At 36.2% G+C, this 18,611-nt stretch overlaps 1 protein-coding gene across 1 annotated transcript; it reads left to right on the top strand.

The window, feature by feature from the left end:
- The first annotated feature begins 1,956 nt into the window (after positions 1–1,956).
- LOC140036115 (cellulose synthase A catalytic subunit 8 [UDP-forming]-like) lies at positions 1,957–17,914 on the top strand. Its single transcript, XM_072077400.1, has 25 exons — positions 1,957–2,114; positions 2,267–2,366; positions 3,482–3,543; positions 3,830–3,886; positions 4,876–4,935; positions 6,289–6,345; positions 6,697–6,739; positions 8,050–8,127; positions 8,362–8,692; positions 8,778–8,931; positions 9,027–9,107; positions 11,094–11,178; positions 11,291–11,473; positions 11,969–12,048; positions 12,206–12,260; positions 12,357–12,504; positions 13,095–13,361; positions 13,799–14,144; positions 14,295–14,432; positions 14,762–14,887; positions 14,976–15,188; positions 15,517–15,769; positions 15,922–16,121; positions 16,487–16,840; positions 16,936–17,914. Exons 1-25 carry the CDS (start codon positions 2,019–2,021, stop codon positions 17,521–17,523), a joined length of 4,155 nt encoding a protein of 1,384 aa, XP_071933501.1. The 5' UTR covers positions 1,957–2,018; the 3' UTR covers positions 17,524–17,914.
- The last annotated feature ends 697 nt before the right edge of the window (positions 17,915–18,611 follow it).

The following is an 18,611-nucleotide window of genomic DNA, read 5'->3' as shown; positions in this document are numbered from 1 at the left end:
AAGTATACATGAGTTAGGGCTGGATATCTAGAATTTAAGACTGAAGGAAAATTAAGGATGTGTCAATGTGCTAAATTTACGTCCTCATCCTTAATATGACATTAAACCCTTTAGTTTTCATTGGTTTAAGTACAACCTCGCATGGCCAAAATTATAATAGTTCTATGCATAAAATAAACTTCCTTTTTTTTGGGGGTTATTTGTCTCATAGAAACAAATAATCACGACCAATCTTGAGTTAAAATTGTTGAATTTGTTTCTCCATCCCACTGAACGATGCAAATTGTAAACTATCAAGAAATTCATTTTATACAAGTTTCTTATCATTTCAAAAACTATGTTGAATTGCCTAATAAATTTATATAGACCCACGCTTTTCGCTTCATTAGCTCAAAACCTTTATACTTTACAAGTTATAATTGTGTCTATGCCTTCTTATTTTTCTTTAAGAATTGTCATTTCCTTTCAACATGACCCATAGATAAAATGAATGGAAATTAGTTTGGCTTCTCACATCTTGATCTACTAGGTACATGAAGTGTAGCACTCAAACTGAGGTAGTTTTTATCCACAATTTAGCTTCAAAATGATACCGCTAGTAATTAATTTCGTGATTTTACACATATAGCCACAATATTTTGTCGTGTTTCTTTGAGTTATTTTAGGTGAAAATGTTATTGAAAATGCCTCTTGTTTTGCATTTCTTCCTAAAGCTAGTAGAGCCTAAATGACATGAACCCTTTTTACTCTTTTTTTTTTATTCCAAAAATGTCCAACAACGATAGTAAGTGAAGGTCGAACCTGGGACTTTACTATAAAGACAGACGACCAGTCCCAACCGAACTACTCATTGGGGTCGAACCCTTTTTATTCTTGGTAGGCTCCTTTATCACCAAGACAAAATTGAGGAAAGGCAAAATTATAACTGCTATGGAAACAAGAATCCCATATCTATTTTTGAAGGATGTTAACGTCAGTGTGCATGTAGTATTTTCTTTTCAAAATTTAAGGCTGATTAATTTTTAAAAAAATGTATAAGGATGGCTTTGCTATGTGCACAGTACTCTTTTTTCTTTTTCGATGTGCATAGAACTGTTATTGTCATCTTTGTGTATTTCTGGTCAAACTAATATATGCAGCTTATTGTTTTAAAAATATTATTAAACATTACTAAATATCCCATCATCAACTTGGAAACATGAAACTTTAAAAGATATATGTGTTAGTTTTATTCAAAAAAGTGCTTAATTGCATAGAGTGCAATAATTGTGATTATATATATTTATGTAGTAAGTTAAGTGTAATTTACGTGTACAAAGGTTGGGGCATCTGTTGAAAAAATACTGTACAGGGTTTGTTTGGATAGTGCTTTTATCTCAAATAATATTTCGCTTGCATCATAAACACATTTCCCAACCCACCTTTTTATATTCCCAATCACCTTTTTATCTCACATACATCACATCACAAAAAGTGCTACAGTAATTATTCCAAATAATACACTGTCCAAACTATCAATATGTATATAATATGTATGTTAAAATCTTGGAAATTAGCAAAGTTGACCACACGACTTTTAAGGTGACAAAAAATGAGCTGGAGGAGTACAAGACATACAAATATTCAACTAGATAAAAGTTTAGGGATTAATGTGCTACAATTAAAAGAACAAATAAAAAATCAACAATGTGCAATTTAGGAATTTAATTGATGAACCCAAGAAAGGAAAAATAAATCAATGATGAGCAAAGTATAGCAATTTTGTAGATGGATTAAAACTGAAAAAAAAACCCATAACAGCATAGGTGTTATCTTCACTAAAATATAGTGGTCCACTGGTCTTATTTGTAATTGAAATAGATATCATTGGTTTTAATAAAATTTCCCCAAAATGCATGGGTCATAATTCTTTTAAATTTCAAATTAGGACAACAATATTGTTGTAAATACTAAATACCCCTAAACCCCGTGCACAGCCAGTTTTCCGAGACACAGGAAAACACTTGAGAGAGAAGCTGATGGAGCCTTCGAGACGGCTAAAAGGCCATAAAGCCACCGCCACCTGCTGTATTGCTTCCCGGGACCGCCCCGGCCTCGTTGCCACCGCCGGCGAGGTACCTTCTTATCCTCAGAGAAAAGGGTCACTAAAGTTGTGGACTTTCTTGTTTACTAACTGTTATACACAATTCTGCTGACTTTGATTATTAACACGATATTGATTTATTGCATAGTTTTAACTAATTTCATTTTTATGGAAAAATTGTAGGATGGTTGTGTGTGCTGGTTTGATATGAGGTGCAAAGATGTTTTATTTGTGATGGATGTAGGCAACCATAACCCCATTTCATCTCTCTGTTTCAAGCCAGGTTAGTTTTTCTTTCTTCTTGTTTCTTTTTTGGTTGCATTTTAGTTATTTTTCTTGCCAGTGGTAATCATAATTGGATTGTTTGTCGGCTTATTTTGTGAAGAATAGTTAAATGGATAAGGAACGGTGTATTTTGGATAAATGTATAGGCTTTTTTTTGTTGGGAGCTAATGTTAGCACTTAGTTTAGTTGGCACGTGAAATTTTGATTTTTTTCCCCCTTTCTAAGGGACTTGTATGCTTCTTGTGGATAAAGTTGTCGGCTTGCTTCTAAATTTGCCGCTCTTCATACAGGAATTTAGTTTTTCTTTCTTTTTAACCTTTTCCTAATTCTTTGGGCGTTGTATCAATGAGGATTTGGTATCTGTTTAGAGCTGTCGATCATTCTTTCCATTTGGGTGTAGGGGCATGACAATGAGTTTTTCACTTCTTGTTTAATTTCTGCATTTGCATAGTGAATCGATTTTTAGCCTGAAGATTCTGAATTGTGGATATTATAGTGTTTGATATTTTCATTGATATGTGCCAACAGAAATCCCGATTGCTGAAGGAGCTAATAGACTGGTAGTATCTAGTTGTGTATTTATTACACCTGATTGCTAGCTAGGCCCAACTAGTGTCGTGAAATGAGAATAGTAGATTGCCTTCTGGGACTTCTGCATAAAACTGAGAGAATGCATATCAATTTATTAGCAATAACATGTTTAACTAACAGATTATGTGTTTAATGAGATCCTTCAGAGAAAAGCAAAACCAATTTGAAATAGAGTAAGAGCTCTAACTCGATATGGTTGTCTGTAGAAAAATAGCTTTCAGCTTTCCATTTTGGTAGGCATGTAGTGAATGTTAGACAGACCAACAACAGATATCGTAGTTTGGATATTCATTCTCCTCAAATTTATCAAACTTTCAGTTTAAATATTGACAGCATGTACAATGTTACAAATTTGAAGATTCTTCTGTTAGGCTCTTGAATCCTACAATGGAAGCTCTTGTGAGGGCACTAACTTTTAGTTGCAGAACCTACACACTGATGTGATAGGGAATGTTGGAAGAGAGAGAGATAGAGAAATGGATATGATGTTGACAAACTGAAAGTGAGTATCTCTACATGCAGGGAATGAAGACCTGGTTTATGTTTCCATTGGAAGTGAAGTCAAGTGTTTTGATGTTCATATGGTAAAGTCGATTGTTCTAGATTAGTATAAGACGTTCTTCTGTATCGGATGAAAATATCTGTTGTTTGAGTATGATAGCATTGTGCATCATTTCTTTTTGGTGGTTCAATTGCCAGCCTACTCCAAGTGTTTTCTTTTGTTCCACATTGACTAATTACCTGATAAAACAAATATGCGGAAGCTTTTGCTTATCTTTGCTTCGGAATGATGAACTTTTTTATCTTGTTTCTTCTGATTCATTTACCTGTATCAGCGGACTGACACATTATGCTTTCTATTTGTTGAAGGCTGGTTCATGGAAGCCATTGGAGAGTTACTCTTATAACAAGGATGAGATAAATCAGGTGCATGTTTTTTTGCTTATGGTTCTTGTTTTTCGTATGGGTTGATGCTGCTCCTTTTTTTATCTGTTCTTAAAAGCAACATGGCTAGAGAAAGATTTTCTTCTTCAATGCATTCTCTGTATTGTCTTATATTTCCATTGTATGATTTGATGTTAAGAGCTCCCGCATGCATTCAGCTTCTGTTTATACAGCATATAATTATTAATATACTTTCCTGGAGTGACGAAAAATAGGCCTCTTAATTAGTAGGACTACTGCTTGGTTTTGCATTTGGCATTTTGGTCTTGTTCTGGTTGGTATTTTGGTATGTTAGTTCAGCTGTAAGAACCTGAGCAAATTCCTCAAATCTAGTTCTAGTTTAGCATTGTTTCACTCCATTAATGCCTGGATTCTCATCTCAACAAATAACCTCATCATTTTCCATGTGATATCCATTGCAAGTTGTTGTGTCTTTCTGAAGATTTGCTATTCTTCTGCATATTTCCTGCATTTGACGGCACCTGTGGATAATAGTTATTGATTGGGCATAGAAATGTTCTGTTGCTTGAGGGTTATGGCGGTGATATAAGACTGAAATATATCTGCAGAAGTCCCATGTGCATTTTCAAGTTTTGACCATTGATATAATGAGAGTTGGCCTTATTTACTCGTTTCAGAAAATTCAGGATTCATTAGCATGTTTGAGAAGACATGCAAAGAATTCTGATCGCTGCATTTGTTTGCTACACAACTTGTTATTGTACAGTACATTTGGTCTTCTTAAAATGTGAAAATCTACTTCAGTATTATAGTTGATAGGAGATAGGTCCCTCTCTATGTGACCAACATTGTCCAGTTCTGTTTTTCACCCTTTGATTTCAATTTTTCATTATTTTTCGTTCCTTATTTCATACTTGAGGGGGGGGGGGGGGGGTTCTTTCACCAGTTCATCTTATTGTCATTGTAAAATCAAAATCTCTTTGCTCATATCGTTCCTTCTGGATTTTTAGATTGCCTGCAACTCAAAGTCATCTTTCCTAGCTGCAGCGGATGATTGTGGTGATGTGAAGGTACTGGCTGGTGGTTAAGCTAGTTTCTATCCTGAATGTTTTGTGGAATGTGTGTAAATCTGGATTTCTTATATGTGCTATGCTGTATGATTAATAATTTTTGTTTGTAATGGACTTCTGATGGTTGCAAGATTTCAATGACTGGACATAGAATGTGCTGGGATTCTGTAACTCTTAAATTGGTAGCAGGAATGAAAGACATTAGATACAAATGTAAAATTTACCTTTTAGATTCCAAAGTTTTGCCTTTCTGTGACTATTTTTTGCTTGTATGCATGTATTTGTGCATCTGAGTATGTGTACATCTTTCAATCATCTTGGGAATCTGATTTAGGATTCTAAAATGACATTTTAAGAAAATGAATCACATACAAACTGGACAAGAGGTACTTAATAGAAATTTTTTTTGTGCATGTGCCTACGTAAAGTAAATACAGGATTTTGCTAACCTCATTTCATCCCTCAAAGACCAGAGGTAGGGGAATACTTGCTTTCATTTGATGGTTCATCAAGTCACTTGCCCTGGCTCAAGCCTAGGAGAAGTAATTAAACATCTGTCAGTATGCCTTCACATAAAGGACTATTTGTGGACTATATAGTGATTCCATAATTGATTAGTAATGAAGATGAGGTAGAAAAAGAGGCAGTGAGTAATGGTCAAGCACAATGTCTACATAAAATCCTAGCAAATGCCACCTTGCTTTTTGCTCAGTGAGGAGAAAAACTGAACTAGAAGAAGAGAAAAGCTGATAGAGAGGAATTTAGTTATTTTTATAACTTCTCCTCTATGCAGAAATACGAGAGTAAGTGAGAAATGCAGAGCAAAAGAGCTGGAGCAAAGGGAAAGCCATAAGAAAGAGTTAATTTTGAAGCATCAAGTATATTAATACTGTTTATCATGGAAAACAACTTAATAAAAACTGAGTGCCAAACAATTGTTTGTGTGCTTTAGATGGTGTAGGTAGAAAGAGTTCAGAAAGTTTCACTCCGTTTGCCTCTCTCATTTATCATCTTTTTTAATTTTTATTTTTGTACTTATATTTTTACATGCTTCTGTCCCAAGGACAACTAATAAATGCTATGGAGTGCATCTTTGCCCATTGTGTAATCTTGGTGATTTTGGTCTATGCTTTTCTTGATTTCCTTGTTTTATATTAATAGTTTGAACATCTCATTCTCCCCATCCTCCCAGACCACAGACTCTTTCCTTAACACATAGATGCAGATATGGCGAAAACTTTTAAGTTTCTGTAGTTGATCATCTTTAGAAAACTTTGACTGCAGCAAATCCTTTCTTTATTATGAACCTCTGTTGCTTTCACAATTGATTCTTATATTCTGTCCCTATTACAGATAATTGACATCAGGCAGCATTGCCTTTATAAAACTTTAAGAGCTGGCCACTCAAGCGTATCCTTCTAAATAAAGACACTGGTCAGTTTGTCTAAGAAGAATGTGTTTTCCACATTTCAGTAATCTTATTTATTTCAAAATAACATGGAAACTTTTAATATATATATGTATATATATATATATATATGTATATGTATGTACGTGTGTGTGTATGTATGTATGTGTGTGTGTATTTATGTATGTAACTTTTAGTTGTTGTTCTGGATGTAATTTCTGTTGCGAGGGATTGCAGACCTGACTTTCATGCTTAATCTCTAATGGCATCTAAGCACTCCCTTTACCAATTGCCGATTTAGTGGTTGTTTTAAGAAAGTGTACACACACTATTTCCTTCCTTATTACCTTCAGATTTGTAGCAGTGTTCAGTTCCTTTCTTGGAGACCCTGGGAAGGTAATTTTAATAATTTTCTTTTGTTGTGCTCATGACTTGCGCTCTCAAGTCCAATAGATGATTTCCCTTACTTGGCTACATGCCTGGATATGAGGCTCACCTTCTCATTAAATACCTGATAAACTGCTATATGACTCAACTGCTTTTGTCTTCAAGTATTATTGTCTTTTTATATATGCTACAACTATATGAACACATGCTTGTGCTAATAGCATTTGTACATATATGATATACTGGCCAATTTTGAAAGTTTCTCTTTGTCAAATCTTTACTATCAGATGCTCACTAGAAGAGTAGTTTGGCCTTCGATATATTGGTATTGAACAAAAAGTAACACTATATGCTGATTTTTTTTTTTTTTATTTAACTGTTGTAATGTGATTTCTCACCAATAAAATCAGAAAGCTAGCAAGTGATACAGAGGGTGGATGTTGCATGATCTATGAAATATAAAATAATGAAATGTTACATATGTCATGTGCAGGTTGCATGAAAGAAGGTTTCCTGGTATAAGGAGATAAGAATTGTCTACACAAATTTCTGTAGATGTTTGCTGTGTCCTTGTGATTCCTAGGATGAGAATGCGTCTATTAGGAACTTTTTGCAGAATAGCATATAAGTGGACTCTAGGTGTGGTACACTGCCTGAGAGGAAGATATGCCCAAACAGTTACTTGACTTTAAGGGTTTTTCAGTGTTCTTATAGCTAGAAAGTGAGTATTTTTATAAGTTTTCAAGTGCCTAACATTATCACGTTGAATGTTAGGTTATAGCTAATATTTTCTTAGTTTTTTTCCTTCGACTTAAGCTTATTGCATTAGCTCCATACTTCTCTCACTCCTCTCATTTGCAAATTGTGTAACAGAATCAACTGAAGACTTGAGATTGGACTTTTTGAGTCATCTTGTGTGGTCATTACTGATTTTGGTGCAAGACTTAGTTTTTGCATCCACAAGCATACAGCTGTGACATTATGTGCAACTTGCTTTTTTAGAATTAATAACACTTAAAGTCTATTTCCCTTTGTATTGTCTTAGAGTTTGATATTATTGTTGCTTCACGCAAATGCATCATCTTGCAAAATGTGTCTGGGGTATTTGGGAGATTGATGTACATTCTTCTCCTGACGTGCTAGCTCTTTCCAAAATAGTTACTGCTCCAGATTTCCTGACTTTGGGTGTCATGAAAATTTATCATTTCCAAGTTGTACGATATGATGTTTCTTCAACAGTTTTTACTATCTTTCAGTAATTGCATAACTAGCCTGAAACCATAATTACCATCCACTGTCTTGTGGTTTTGCTTTTGTAGTAATTACTGGTGGTCTTGATTCAAAGCTTGTGTTGTGGGACTTCTCAAAGGGGCGCCCTCAGAAAGTGATAGACTTTGGTATCTACACCTTCTCATACTCTTATCATTCAACTGTTTTACACTTTTGTCAATATACGAAAATACTTTTCTGAGTTGAATGACAAATTTTACAAGTGGAGATCACTTCTGTTGAAGCTTTTACTCTCTTATCCAGTTCTAAAGTCATTTTAATTCAGAACTATTTTAATTTGAAAAATTATCCGGTACCAGCTTTTTATGCTGAATTAAGAATTTTTTTCTATTTGGCTGTAGGAGCACCTGACATCGCTGATGGAGGTAATGTTGGACAATGCTTGAATCCTGCTTTTGTCCATTGCCTGGCAGTTCCTGATATTGATATGGTAGATAAGTTGGGCAAGATCTGTGTTGTGGCTAGAGGTGATGGTGTTGTAGATGTGATAAATATTGAATCGGAACTTGCTGCAGCGAAGTCCAAAAATTCATCTAAACCTAAGAAAGGTACAAAGTCAGTGTCAGGAAGCAGTGCTTCTCCTGCTCCTGCTAATCCTCCAAATCTTGAAAATGAAAGGAGGTTGCATTTGGATCACTCTTTGGGAGGGCATACTGCTGCTGTTTCCTGTGTGTAAGTTTTTCATATCAATCTAAAAAAGTTCTGCAGCAAATATAGTTCCACGAAAACATCACTGACTTAATGTTAGCTGTATTAGGACGTTTTCAATGTTTGGGGAGAAAGGTAAATTTGTAATTTCAGGGGGCAATGATAAATCAGTAAAGTTATGGGATTGGTCCAAATCTTTTGATGTTCGTCCAGGCAGCGGCAGTAGTGATCTTCTATGTAGTAATTTCAGCTTGAGCAGAAAAGTGAGTCCTTACTCATTTCTCGCCCCGTGTTTCAATTCAGTCCTTATTCCTCCTCGGATATTCTCTTCTCCTAACAGAGGGGGTATTTTTCTCAGGTTAACTGGCTCTGTACTACGCCGATGGATTCAGAGAACCTAGTTGTTTGTGACACATCCAGAGTGGTCAAGGTTTATTCTGTTACATAAATTACGAGAACACCTCTGACCTTTTTCTGGGTCCTCAAAGTAAGAAGAGTCTCCTTCTTCCACTGATGCTTGTACAAGGCAATGGATCTGCTTTTATCCATTTGCATTTGGCGCTTCTTCCGCCTTCAGATTGGCTCTGCACGGCTGTAACCTTCTATGTTGGGACCTATACTCAAGGATGTGGCATTTTGTAGAGTGCAAAAGTGTTTCTTTATTTTATGCTTATATGAATTCGTAGTAGTTCTTTTCTTTTTTTCCCTTATCCTCTGGTTGTCTTGCTTAATTTCGAGTTAAAGAGTAATCTTGGAACTTTCCTGTTTCTTTTTATTTTTTTGGCTCTGCACGGCTATAACCTTCTGTATTGGTGATGAGTTCAGGGTAATCTTGCATTTATGCTTGTATTTTTTTTCGGTAGAGGCTAGAGAGAAGGTGGAAAATCCCAAAGCGTCCAATAAAAATGGGAAAATGGAAAATCATGTGGCCCTATTGATTCAATTGAGAAAATTGATATGTTAGTATAGAGGCAAATTCAACAAATTTTAACTCTTCCCTCGCCCAAGCTAGCCCATAAAAATAATAAATCTAAAAAAGGCCATTTGTAGGTTATGTACTATGAGTTTCATAAACAACGATAGATTCGGAAAGTTATGATGTAATGCAAGCACTAATATAATAGATGTAAGACATCAAGGGAATAACATATATAAAAAAAAAAAAGACTCAAAAAGTTTTTCAGTTGTCCTTTTTTTTTTTTTACGGTCTGGAGAGATATCTCGGAATCACCCGGACTAATCCCCCAGGCTGCGCAGAGCTCGCCCCAAAGATGCCCAACAACGGTAGCAAGTGGGTGTCGAACATGGGACCTTACTGTGAAGACAGACGACCGGAACCAGCCGAGCTACCTATTGGGGCTTTTCAGTTGTCATATAATCAAATAACATTCATCCAATTTCAAATTCATCCCATATGAACCATCAATGGTGTGATGCAATTATTTTTGCAATGGTAAAAAATGCCTTTCACTCATCAAAAGTTGTCATACAATAAATTCATTCTCTATTCAAATACATTCATCTGAACCATCCATTGTACCGTGCAATTGCTCTTACAATTGTGAGAGTTCTCTTTCGCGCGAGGATGCTTGTTAAACTACAAGTACAATCACCTAGGAAAAAAGGCTTTATAACATCTTCATGTTACAAATTTACAGTTAATACATTGAGCTTCATGGAGTATGTATGAAGCTTTATACTACCAATAAGGCTAGGATGAGATTCTCTCCCCCCCTCCCCCTCGTATTGAATTCGTGAAAGGGAAACCCTTGTAAATGTTGTAGATTAGATTGAACGTCCCATAAGAGTACTAATACCATGAATTCAAGAATGGCTAATTACACTAAACTTGGGATCGAGGCTACATAGTGAATTAGTTTCATTTTATATCCTTTTACTATATTCGAAATCTCAATTTGATTTCTAAACTTTAAAATAGGACACTCTCGTCCCTATATCATAAAATTTGCCATACTTTAATTCCTAAAATACAGTACTTGTCCATTTAGTCCTTAAAGTATAAAATTTACCCCAATTTAGTCCCTAAAGGATATCCGCTTAAGCATAAAAACTATCTCACTTCCTTCATGATTTTGCTAAAGTGAGACAAATTTTACAATTTAAGGATTAAAGTGTACCGTTTTAAAGTTTAGGGACCAAAATGCAATTTTGGGTATAGTTGAAGGGTGCAAAATGAAATTAACCCCTTTCTAAAAGTCTGTCAGCTTCATTGATTGTGGCCGTATTTCTAAAGGCTGTCCAGTTGGTTGGAGATGTGCCAAGCCCAACAGCAAATAGCCTTACTTCAAACTCCCGCAATTTTTCAAATTCCTCTGATCAACCAAAGAAAAAGACTTTGCTTCCCATCTTTCTCTCCTGATCAAAACACATGTATCTGACACCAACACCACAACCTACATGCCAGCCACCCAATCAAACGCCCCCACCTTCCTTCACCACCACTAAATTGCTTAATCCACCAGAACCCTTCAGTGTAGAAAGCAACAGTTGTTAGTAGTTCCCTTCAGTATTGTGTCTTTTCATTCATATAAAGAAGAAGAAGAAGAAGTGGAAGGACTACTGAGGGGGCTTAGGGGTTCGGGACAATTGGAAACAGTTAAGCGAAGATGATGGAGTCTGGGGTGCCAATATGCAACACTTGTGGTGAGCAACTTGGACTGAATTCAGATGGTGAAGTGTTTGTGGCTTGCCATGAATGCCACTATCCAGTTTGCAAATCTTGTTTTGAGTATGAAATCAAGGAAGGAAGAGCTTCGTGTTTGCGCTGCGGCACTCCCTATGATGGTATCCATGCTGTGAACTTCTTTAATTACTCTGCATTTTCATTTGAAAATAAAGCCTTTGGGACTTGGAAGTTGGAACGTATCCGGAAATGAACTTTTTCCAGGAAGGTTTTTTAAGCTGTTAGACTGAGTACATGTTCTGAAACCTTGCATGCTGCAAAATTGTAGAGCTTTGGAGAAAAATTACCATAGACTGTCCCTTTTCTTATAGCAACGTCCGACAATTTTGCCTGCAGCTTTCTTATTCTCATGTGTATGAAAGAATCGGAGGTTTTGCCTGCAGTTTTTTAAGCTTTTTAGACATTTTGTTTAAGGAACATTAATGGTAATCTTTATGAAGGTGCTCATACTCAAAGAATATGCCAATCTAGTTCAAAGCTCAAATGATCCGATAATTAAACTAAGTTTTTCTTCCTTAGATATGTTCTTACTAGAAAAGTGGATATGATTTACTTACTAATTTTAAATTAAACTTCTTTGCATGTGGATGGTACAGATAGCTCACTGATGGCAGATGAAAATACTGAAGAGTCTGGAAAGCATACTACTATGGCTTCTCGTCTCAGTAATGATCAGGTCTGGACATCTGTACTCTGTCAAAATTATGAATCTGAATAATTAATGATAGCTTTTGATGAAACATTGTGGTTAAATTTGGAATATTTTTTGACACGATAACAACACAAAAAACGATAACCCCAATGCTGAGTTTGTGGCTGATCTGTGGCTGCAGCAGGATGTTAGACTTCACGCAAGAAATATTAGTAGTGTTTCCACGGTTGACAGTGGTGAGTAAGCTGAAGTTTCAAAACTTAATTTACATGTCTATTCTCTTGTAGCTTGCTGGAAACTGACTTGCGTGCTGTTTCTATTGCCAATTGAAGAATACCATGATGAATCTGGCAATCCAATCTGGAAAAATAGGGTAGAAAGCTGGAAGGAAAAGAAGAGCAAGAAGAAAAAAGCCACAAGCAAGCCCGTAAAAGAAGTTCAAATTCCCGTAGAGCAGCAGATGGAAGAAAAAGAACAACAGTAAGTATTTAAAAACTTAAACCCGTGATTGATTTCCCAAAAGGTAAAACCAAACAAAAAAAGGTGCGTGGAAGGATGTACAGTGCTGTTATGATGTCTAAACTTTTCATTGGAGGGTATATTATTTATTATCAACTAAAGACATTCTTCTTATCGGAGAGAGCCAACAATTCCTGGAAGTTCTATCAACAACAAAAATAGAACATTCAAGCTTACAAAAATAGACATCAGACTACACACAGGTCCAGGCAACATTTGGGATGGTTTACTTTGAAAGGCAACACTGCATATAACAGTAGAATGCTACTGATATGGTAGCAAACTTTTGAATGTGATTGTACAATAGCTTTCTCAATCTCCGAGTATTCCACAGTATATCTCGAGTATCACAGAAGTAGAAAAAGGGAAGGCTTTTAGGGTATTGCCACCAAAGAGATATCTGATTTTTGGCCTCATTTCATTGGTAGAATATGGTATCATCCCATTATTTGTGCCTTCCACAAATCCCTGATAATTCCTACATTTAAGCCACCCATATAATTGCTTGGTTTGTAATACGTATCTGTAACCAAAATGTGATACTTGTGCAGATTGGCAGACGCTTCACAGCCACTTTCTCAAGTTGTTCCAATACCTAAAACTCAACTGACCTCGTACAGAATTGTAATTATAATGCGGCTGGTCATTCTGGGCCTTTTCTTCCAATATAGACTGACGCATTCAGTGGATAGTGCGTACGGTCTTTGGCTTACTTCAGTTATTTGTGAGATCTGGTTTGCTTTTTCTTGGGTGTTGGATCAGTTCCCTAAATGGTCCCCAATAAACAGGGAAACATTCATTGACAGGCTATCTATGAGGTATAGATTTAGACATGAATCCATGCAACACATATTGTTAAACTAGAATCTCCTGATCCTCTTTCCTATACAGACTTAATTTTTGTTTGCCAATCTACTTTTAATTGACAGGAACAGATGATTACTATCATATGTGTCATAATCAGTAATTCTTGTGCTTTTAATTTCAAGTAGCATCTAAAAGCTCACAGTCAGTGTTTTAAAAAAATAACTAACCAGTAAAGCTGTTTATTTCTCTAACACTTATCACTGAATCATATTTTATCACTTGTTCTCATGTTCCATCTAAACTAATAGAAAGAGAACACCTATCAGAACAGTGGAACAACCTGAATATGCTGCAAAAATGAAGTTTCTTTGATGGTGGATTAATCTGCATAAATGCACTTTTTAATCTTGAGTTGGCATGGAAGATGATTGTCTTCATACAATGACAGGTATGAGAGAGAGGGAGAACCACCTCAGCTTGCTGGAGTGGATTTCTTTGTTAGTACTGTTGATCCTCTGAAAGAACCTCCCCTGATAACTGCCAATACTGTTCTTTCAATCCTTGCTGTGGACTATCCAGTGGATAAAGTCTCCTGTTATGTTTCTGATGATGGTGCTGCAATGCTAACATTCGAATCCCTTGTTGAAACTTCTGACTTTGCAAGGAAGTGGGTTCCATTTTGCAATAAGTTTCAAATTGAACCACGAGCACCAGAATTTTACTTCTCGCAGAAGTTTGATTACTTGAAGGATAAAGTGCAGCCTTCTTTTGTCAAGGAACGGAGAGCAATGAAAGTAAGCATATGCAGCAAGTTCCTTTTAAAGTCTAGAATGCAATTTCATCCATGTATTGTAGACTATATCTCTCACTGCTTGAGATATATTTTCTAGATACAGTCTAAGGATTGTCTTCTTTTTTCTTTTTCTGTTGTTTTTCAACTGCAGAGAGATTATGAAGAGTTCAAAGTAAGAATAAATGCTTTGGTAGCCAAAACTCAAAAAACTCCAGAGGAGGGCTGGACAATGCAGGATGGAACGCCTTGGCCAGGAAATAACACACGTGACCACCCTGGCATGATTCAGGTTGGTTATCTTAAATGATCATTTGTTTTGGTATAATGCTGATGGAAAAGTCCCTTTTGATTGACTACATTGATCAATTGCATGGTTGTTACTGTAAGCAGCTAAGGCACCTGATACGAGTTATTCATAGTTCAACCTACTGTATATTCTAATGTGTATAATTTGCCGGAACTTTTACTTCTTTAATATGTTGGAAGTCTCAATAATTATCAACTATTAGAAAATATTTAGTTGCATCAAATTTTGTGGTAAAGTTCTGTTCCAAAGGTCTGCAGCATCACAATCTGACCAGTCTGGTTACTCAACCAATTGTTCAATCTTATTTTCAGGTTTTCTTAGGAAATACTGGTGCCCAAGACATAGAAGGGAATGAACTTCCTCGACTGGTTTATGTTTCAAGAGAGAAGAGACCTGGTTATCAGCACCACAAGAAGGCTGGTGCTGAAAATGCTCTGGTACAAGTATTTTATCAAATAAGATTGGTGACTGTGTATATCTCAGTATATCTTGTTCAACTGACTCCATATCATTGATCGCTTACAGGTAAGGGTGTCTGCAGTTCTCACAAATGCGCCATACATTCTCAATCTTGATTGTGATCACTATGTCAACAATAGCAAGGCCATTCGAGAGGCAATGTGTTTCTTGATGGATCCACAAGTTGGCAGGGATGTGTGTTATGTCCAGTTCCCTCAGAGGTTTGATGGCATTGATAAGAGTGACAGATATGCTAACCGAAACACAGTTTTCTTTGATGTAAGATCCCTTTTGCTGTTAATCCAGTTCTGTTAAAGAACTAATGTAAAAAATATGCAGCCTGTCAAAAAGTACCTTTCCTTTATGAATGGAACACTTACTCCTTCTATTTACATACATTTCTGACCTTGTCTTCCTTAGTGTAAGGTAATTGAGATATATTGACCTCATTATATTTCTTAAAATTGTCAAATCAAGATGCCTTGACATCATTGTTACTGCATCAGTGAGTTTACCATTGGATCATATTATGGCTAGTTTTAGTTAAAAGTACTCCAATTGGGATTACTATTAATGTTTTAATACCTTGCGGTAAATTGGATAACAGGTTAACATGAAAGGGTTGGATGGCATTCAAGGACCTGTATATGTGGGTACTGGTTGTGTTTTCAACAGGCAAGCACTTTATGGTTATGGACCATCATCTTTGACTAGTTTACCTAAGGCTTCTTCATCTTCAAGCTGTTGCTGTTGTTGCCCTCGTAAGAAGCAAGCAAAAGAGAAAGATCCTTCAGAGCTTTATCGTGATGCAAAGAGGGAAGATCTAAATGCTGCCATCTTTAACCTTAGGGAAATTGAAAGTAAGTTTTTCTTTGACCCTAAGAGAGAAAATTTAACTCTCATTGAAAAACTATTCCAGTCAATCAATAGTGGAATCTATGAGAATGCAGATTCAAGTAGTAGTCTTAGAATAATAGCAGATATTGAGATGCAACTGTGATGACTTATTCAGGTTATGACGAGTATGAGAGGTCATTACTCATCTCCCAAGTGAGTTTTGAGAAAACTTTCGGCATGTCTTCTGTTTTTATCGAGTCAACCCTAATGGAAAATGGAGGAGTAGCTGAGTCTGCACATCCATCCATACTGATCAAAGAAGCAATTCAGGTTATCAGTTGCAGTTATGAAGAGAAGACTGCATGGGGTAAAGAGGTTAGAAAGCTGTTTCCTGTCTTCGATTGCTTCTTGTATTGCATTTTCAGTCCATGGGCGAATTGATTTAGAGAACCTAGACATTTTCTGTATCTGTTATCTTTTCTTCTTATTATTTTATTTTATTTTTTGGTGTCAATCATTGTCCCTATTGGATGACAAATTAGAACTGTACTCATTGACAATCTTCATCATAAGATATGATTTTCCCGTTTTTCATCACGCTCTTTAAACGCCTTACTGTGAGCTTTGCTCTCCCTGAAGCCAGAGTTCTTGTTCATACAGTTACACTTCCAACTTTTGTTCAATCATCCATTAGAAATGCTTATGCTTTTTGGAGCTCTCACTCTCTCTTCTTCTCTTAGATTGGCTGGATTTATGGTTCAGTGACTGAGGATATCTTGACTGGTTTCAAGATGCACTGCCGTGGATGGCGATCAATATACTGCATGCCCTTAAGGCCTGCATTCAAGGGATCAGCCCCAATTAACTTGTCTGATCGATTGCATCAGGTCCTGAGATGGGCCTTAGGATCTGTGGAGATTTTCTTGAGTCGACATTGTCCTCTGTGGTATGGATTTGGAGGAGGCCGTCTTAAATGGCTTCAAAGGCTTGCGTACATTAACACCATTGTCTATCCCTTCACATCTCTTCCTCTGGTAGCATATTGTATATTGCCTGCCATATGCCTCCTAACAGGGAAATTCATCATACCAACGGTAATTTGTGTGTTGTTACATCAAAATGCACAAAATCATAATATAACAAAACGTAGAGCTAACTCTGAACCATTTTCCAATATCTTGGATTTCAGTTGTCAAATCTTGCAAGTGTTCTGTTTCTTGGCCTCTTCCTTTCCATCATTGCAACTAGTGTACTTGAACTGAGATGGAGTGGTGTAAGCATCGAAGCATTGTGGCGTAACGAGCAGTTTTGGGTTATTGGAGGAGTATCTGCCCATCTCTTTGCTGTCTTCCAGGGATTCCTCAAAATGCTTGCAGGTATCGACACAAACTTCACAGTTACAGCCAAAGCAGCAGATGATACAGAGTTTGGAGAGCTCTACATTATCAAGTGGACAACAGTATTGATCCCTCCAACCACCATTCTCATAATCAACCTGGTTGGTGTTGTTGCTGGATTTTCTGATGCTCTCAACAGTGGATATGAATCATGGGGACCTTTATTTGGTAAAATCTTCTTTGCATTTTGGGTGATTCTTCATCTCTATCCTTTCCTCAAGGGCATGATGGGCCGCCAAAACCGAACTCCAACCATCGTGGTATTGTGGTCTGTGCTATTAGCCTCTGTCTTCTCTCTTATCTGGGTAAAGATTGATCCATTCGTCAGCAAACAGGATCCTTCTAACCTTTCTCAGGGCTGCATTTCCATTGACTGTTAAGCTTGACATGCTTCTTGCAATGCAAGTTAAAGAGTATTTTAGCTGTCGCTTCAGTTTAAGTGGGAGCTTTGTGTTCATCAATCATATCACATGCGAACCTCAAATCTTCAGCAGCTTATATAGATTTTTGGCTTCAATTTTGAGCTCCAGAGAAGCAGGTGAAGGTAACAGGAAGACTCTACTTGTAAGAATTGTTTTGAGTGTACAAAATGTCTGTAGCACATGAAAATATCAAATGGTTTCAATGTATTGGGCTGAAAATGGAAAACAAGTTCTGCCTTCATTATGAAGTTAATGTTTGTTGAGGAACAGGGTTTTGAACATCATGTTGTTGCTAGGTGAGAACTAGTCTCTTCACTACGTAAAGGAGAAAGAAAGAAATTATTATGTATGTTGCTTGGCTTTTATACTTCTTACCATCATGGAAATTAGGTTTGCAATGCTTGATTCAACTCTTACGCTTAGTTTGGGAGCTTGCTTAGATTTGACGGGAAAAGAAAAAAAAAAGTGAGAGAAGATATCTTTGTTCTGATGTTTGGGAGTGGTTGAGCGATGGAAAAGAAAGGAAATAGGAAGATTTTGATGGATTTTTTTTTTTTTTTGATGGATTGTTCTAACAGCTACAATTGAAAAAAAAAAAAAAATTCACCCAAATATGGAAGGAAAACAAGACAAAGTTGAAACAAACTTTGCGAAATTTTTTAAGATGCTACTTTATCAATAAATATATCTAATATCATTTCATCTCTTTCCTAACCTTTTAAACAACGTCAAAACTAAATCTCTTCTTTTCTTTTCTTTTTCTTTTTTCATAACTTAAGCTTTCTCCCCTTTTCTTTTCTATTCCAAACTCCCAAACTAGCTGTTAAAGGTCAAGCAACTGAAGTAGTATTTCAATGTCTATTCAAAGATTTTCAACTCAGGTACTTTAATGCTACTTAGTAGACCACCCACTCATCTTAGCAACAAGTATTGTGAGTTATTAAAAATTTTGATTTTATGTATGAATAACCAATTTGTATGCAAGTTGTGTGATCTTTGAGTTACATCAGTTGACAAATATCAGAACTCGTAGCAATAATTTTTCC

Source organism: Coffea arabica, chromosome 2e (genome assembly GCF_036785885.1).
Source record: "Coffea arabica cultivar ET-39 chromosome 2e, Coffea Arabica ET-39 HiFi, whole genome shotgun sequence".
Taxonomy (NCBI): Eukaryota; Viridiplantae; Streptophyta; class Magnoliopsida; order Gentianales; family Rubiaceae; genus Coffea; species Coffea arabica.
This window is presented reverse-complemented; position numbering and strand designations above follow the sequence as displayed.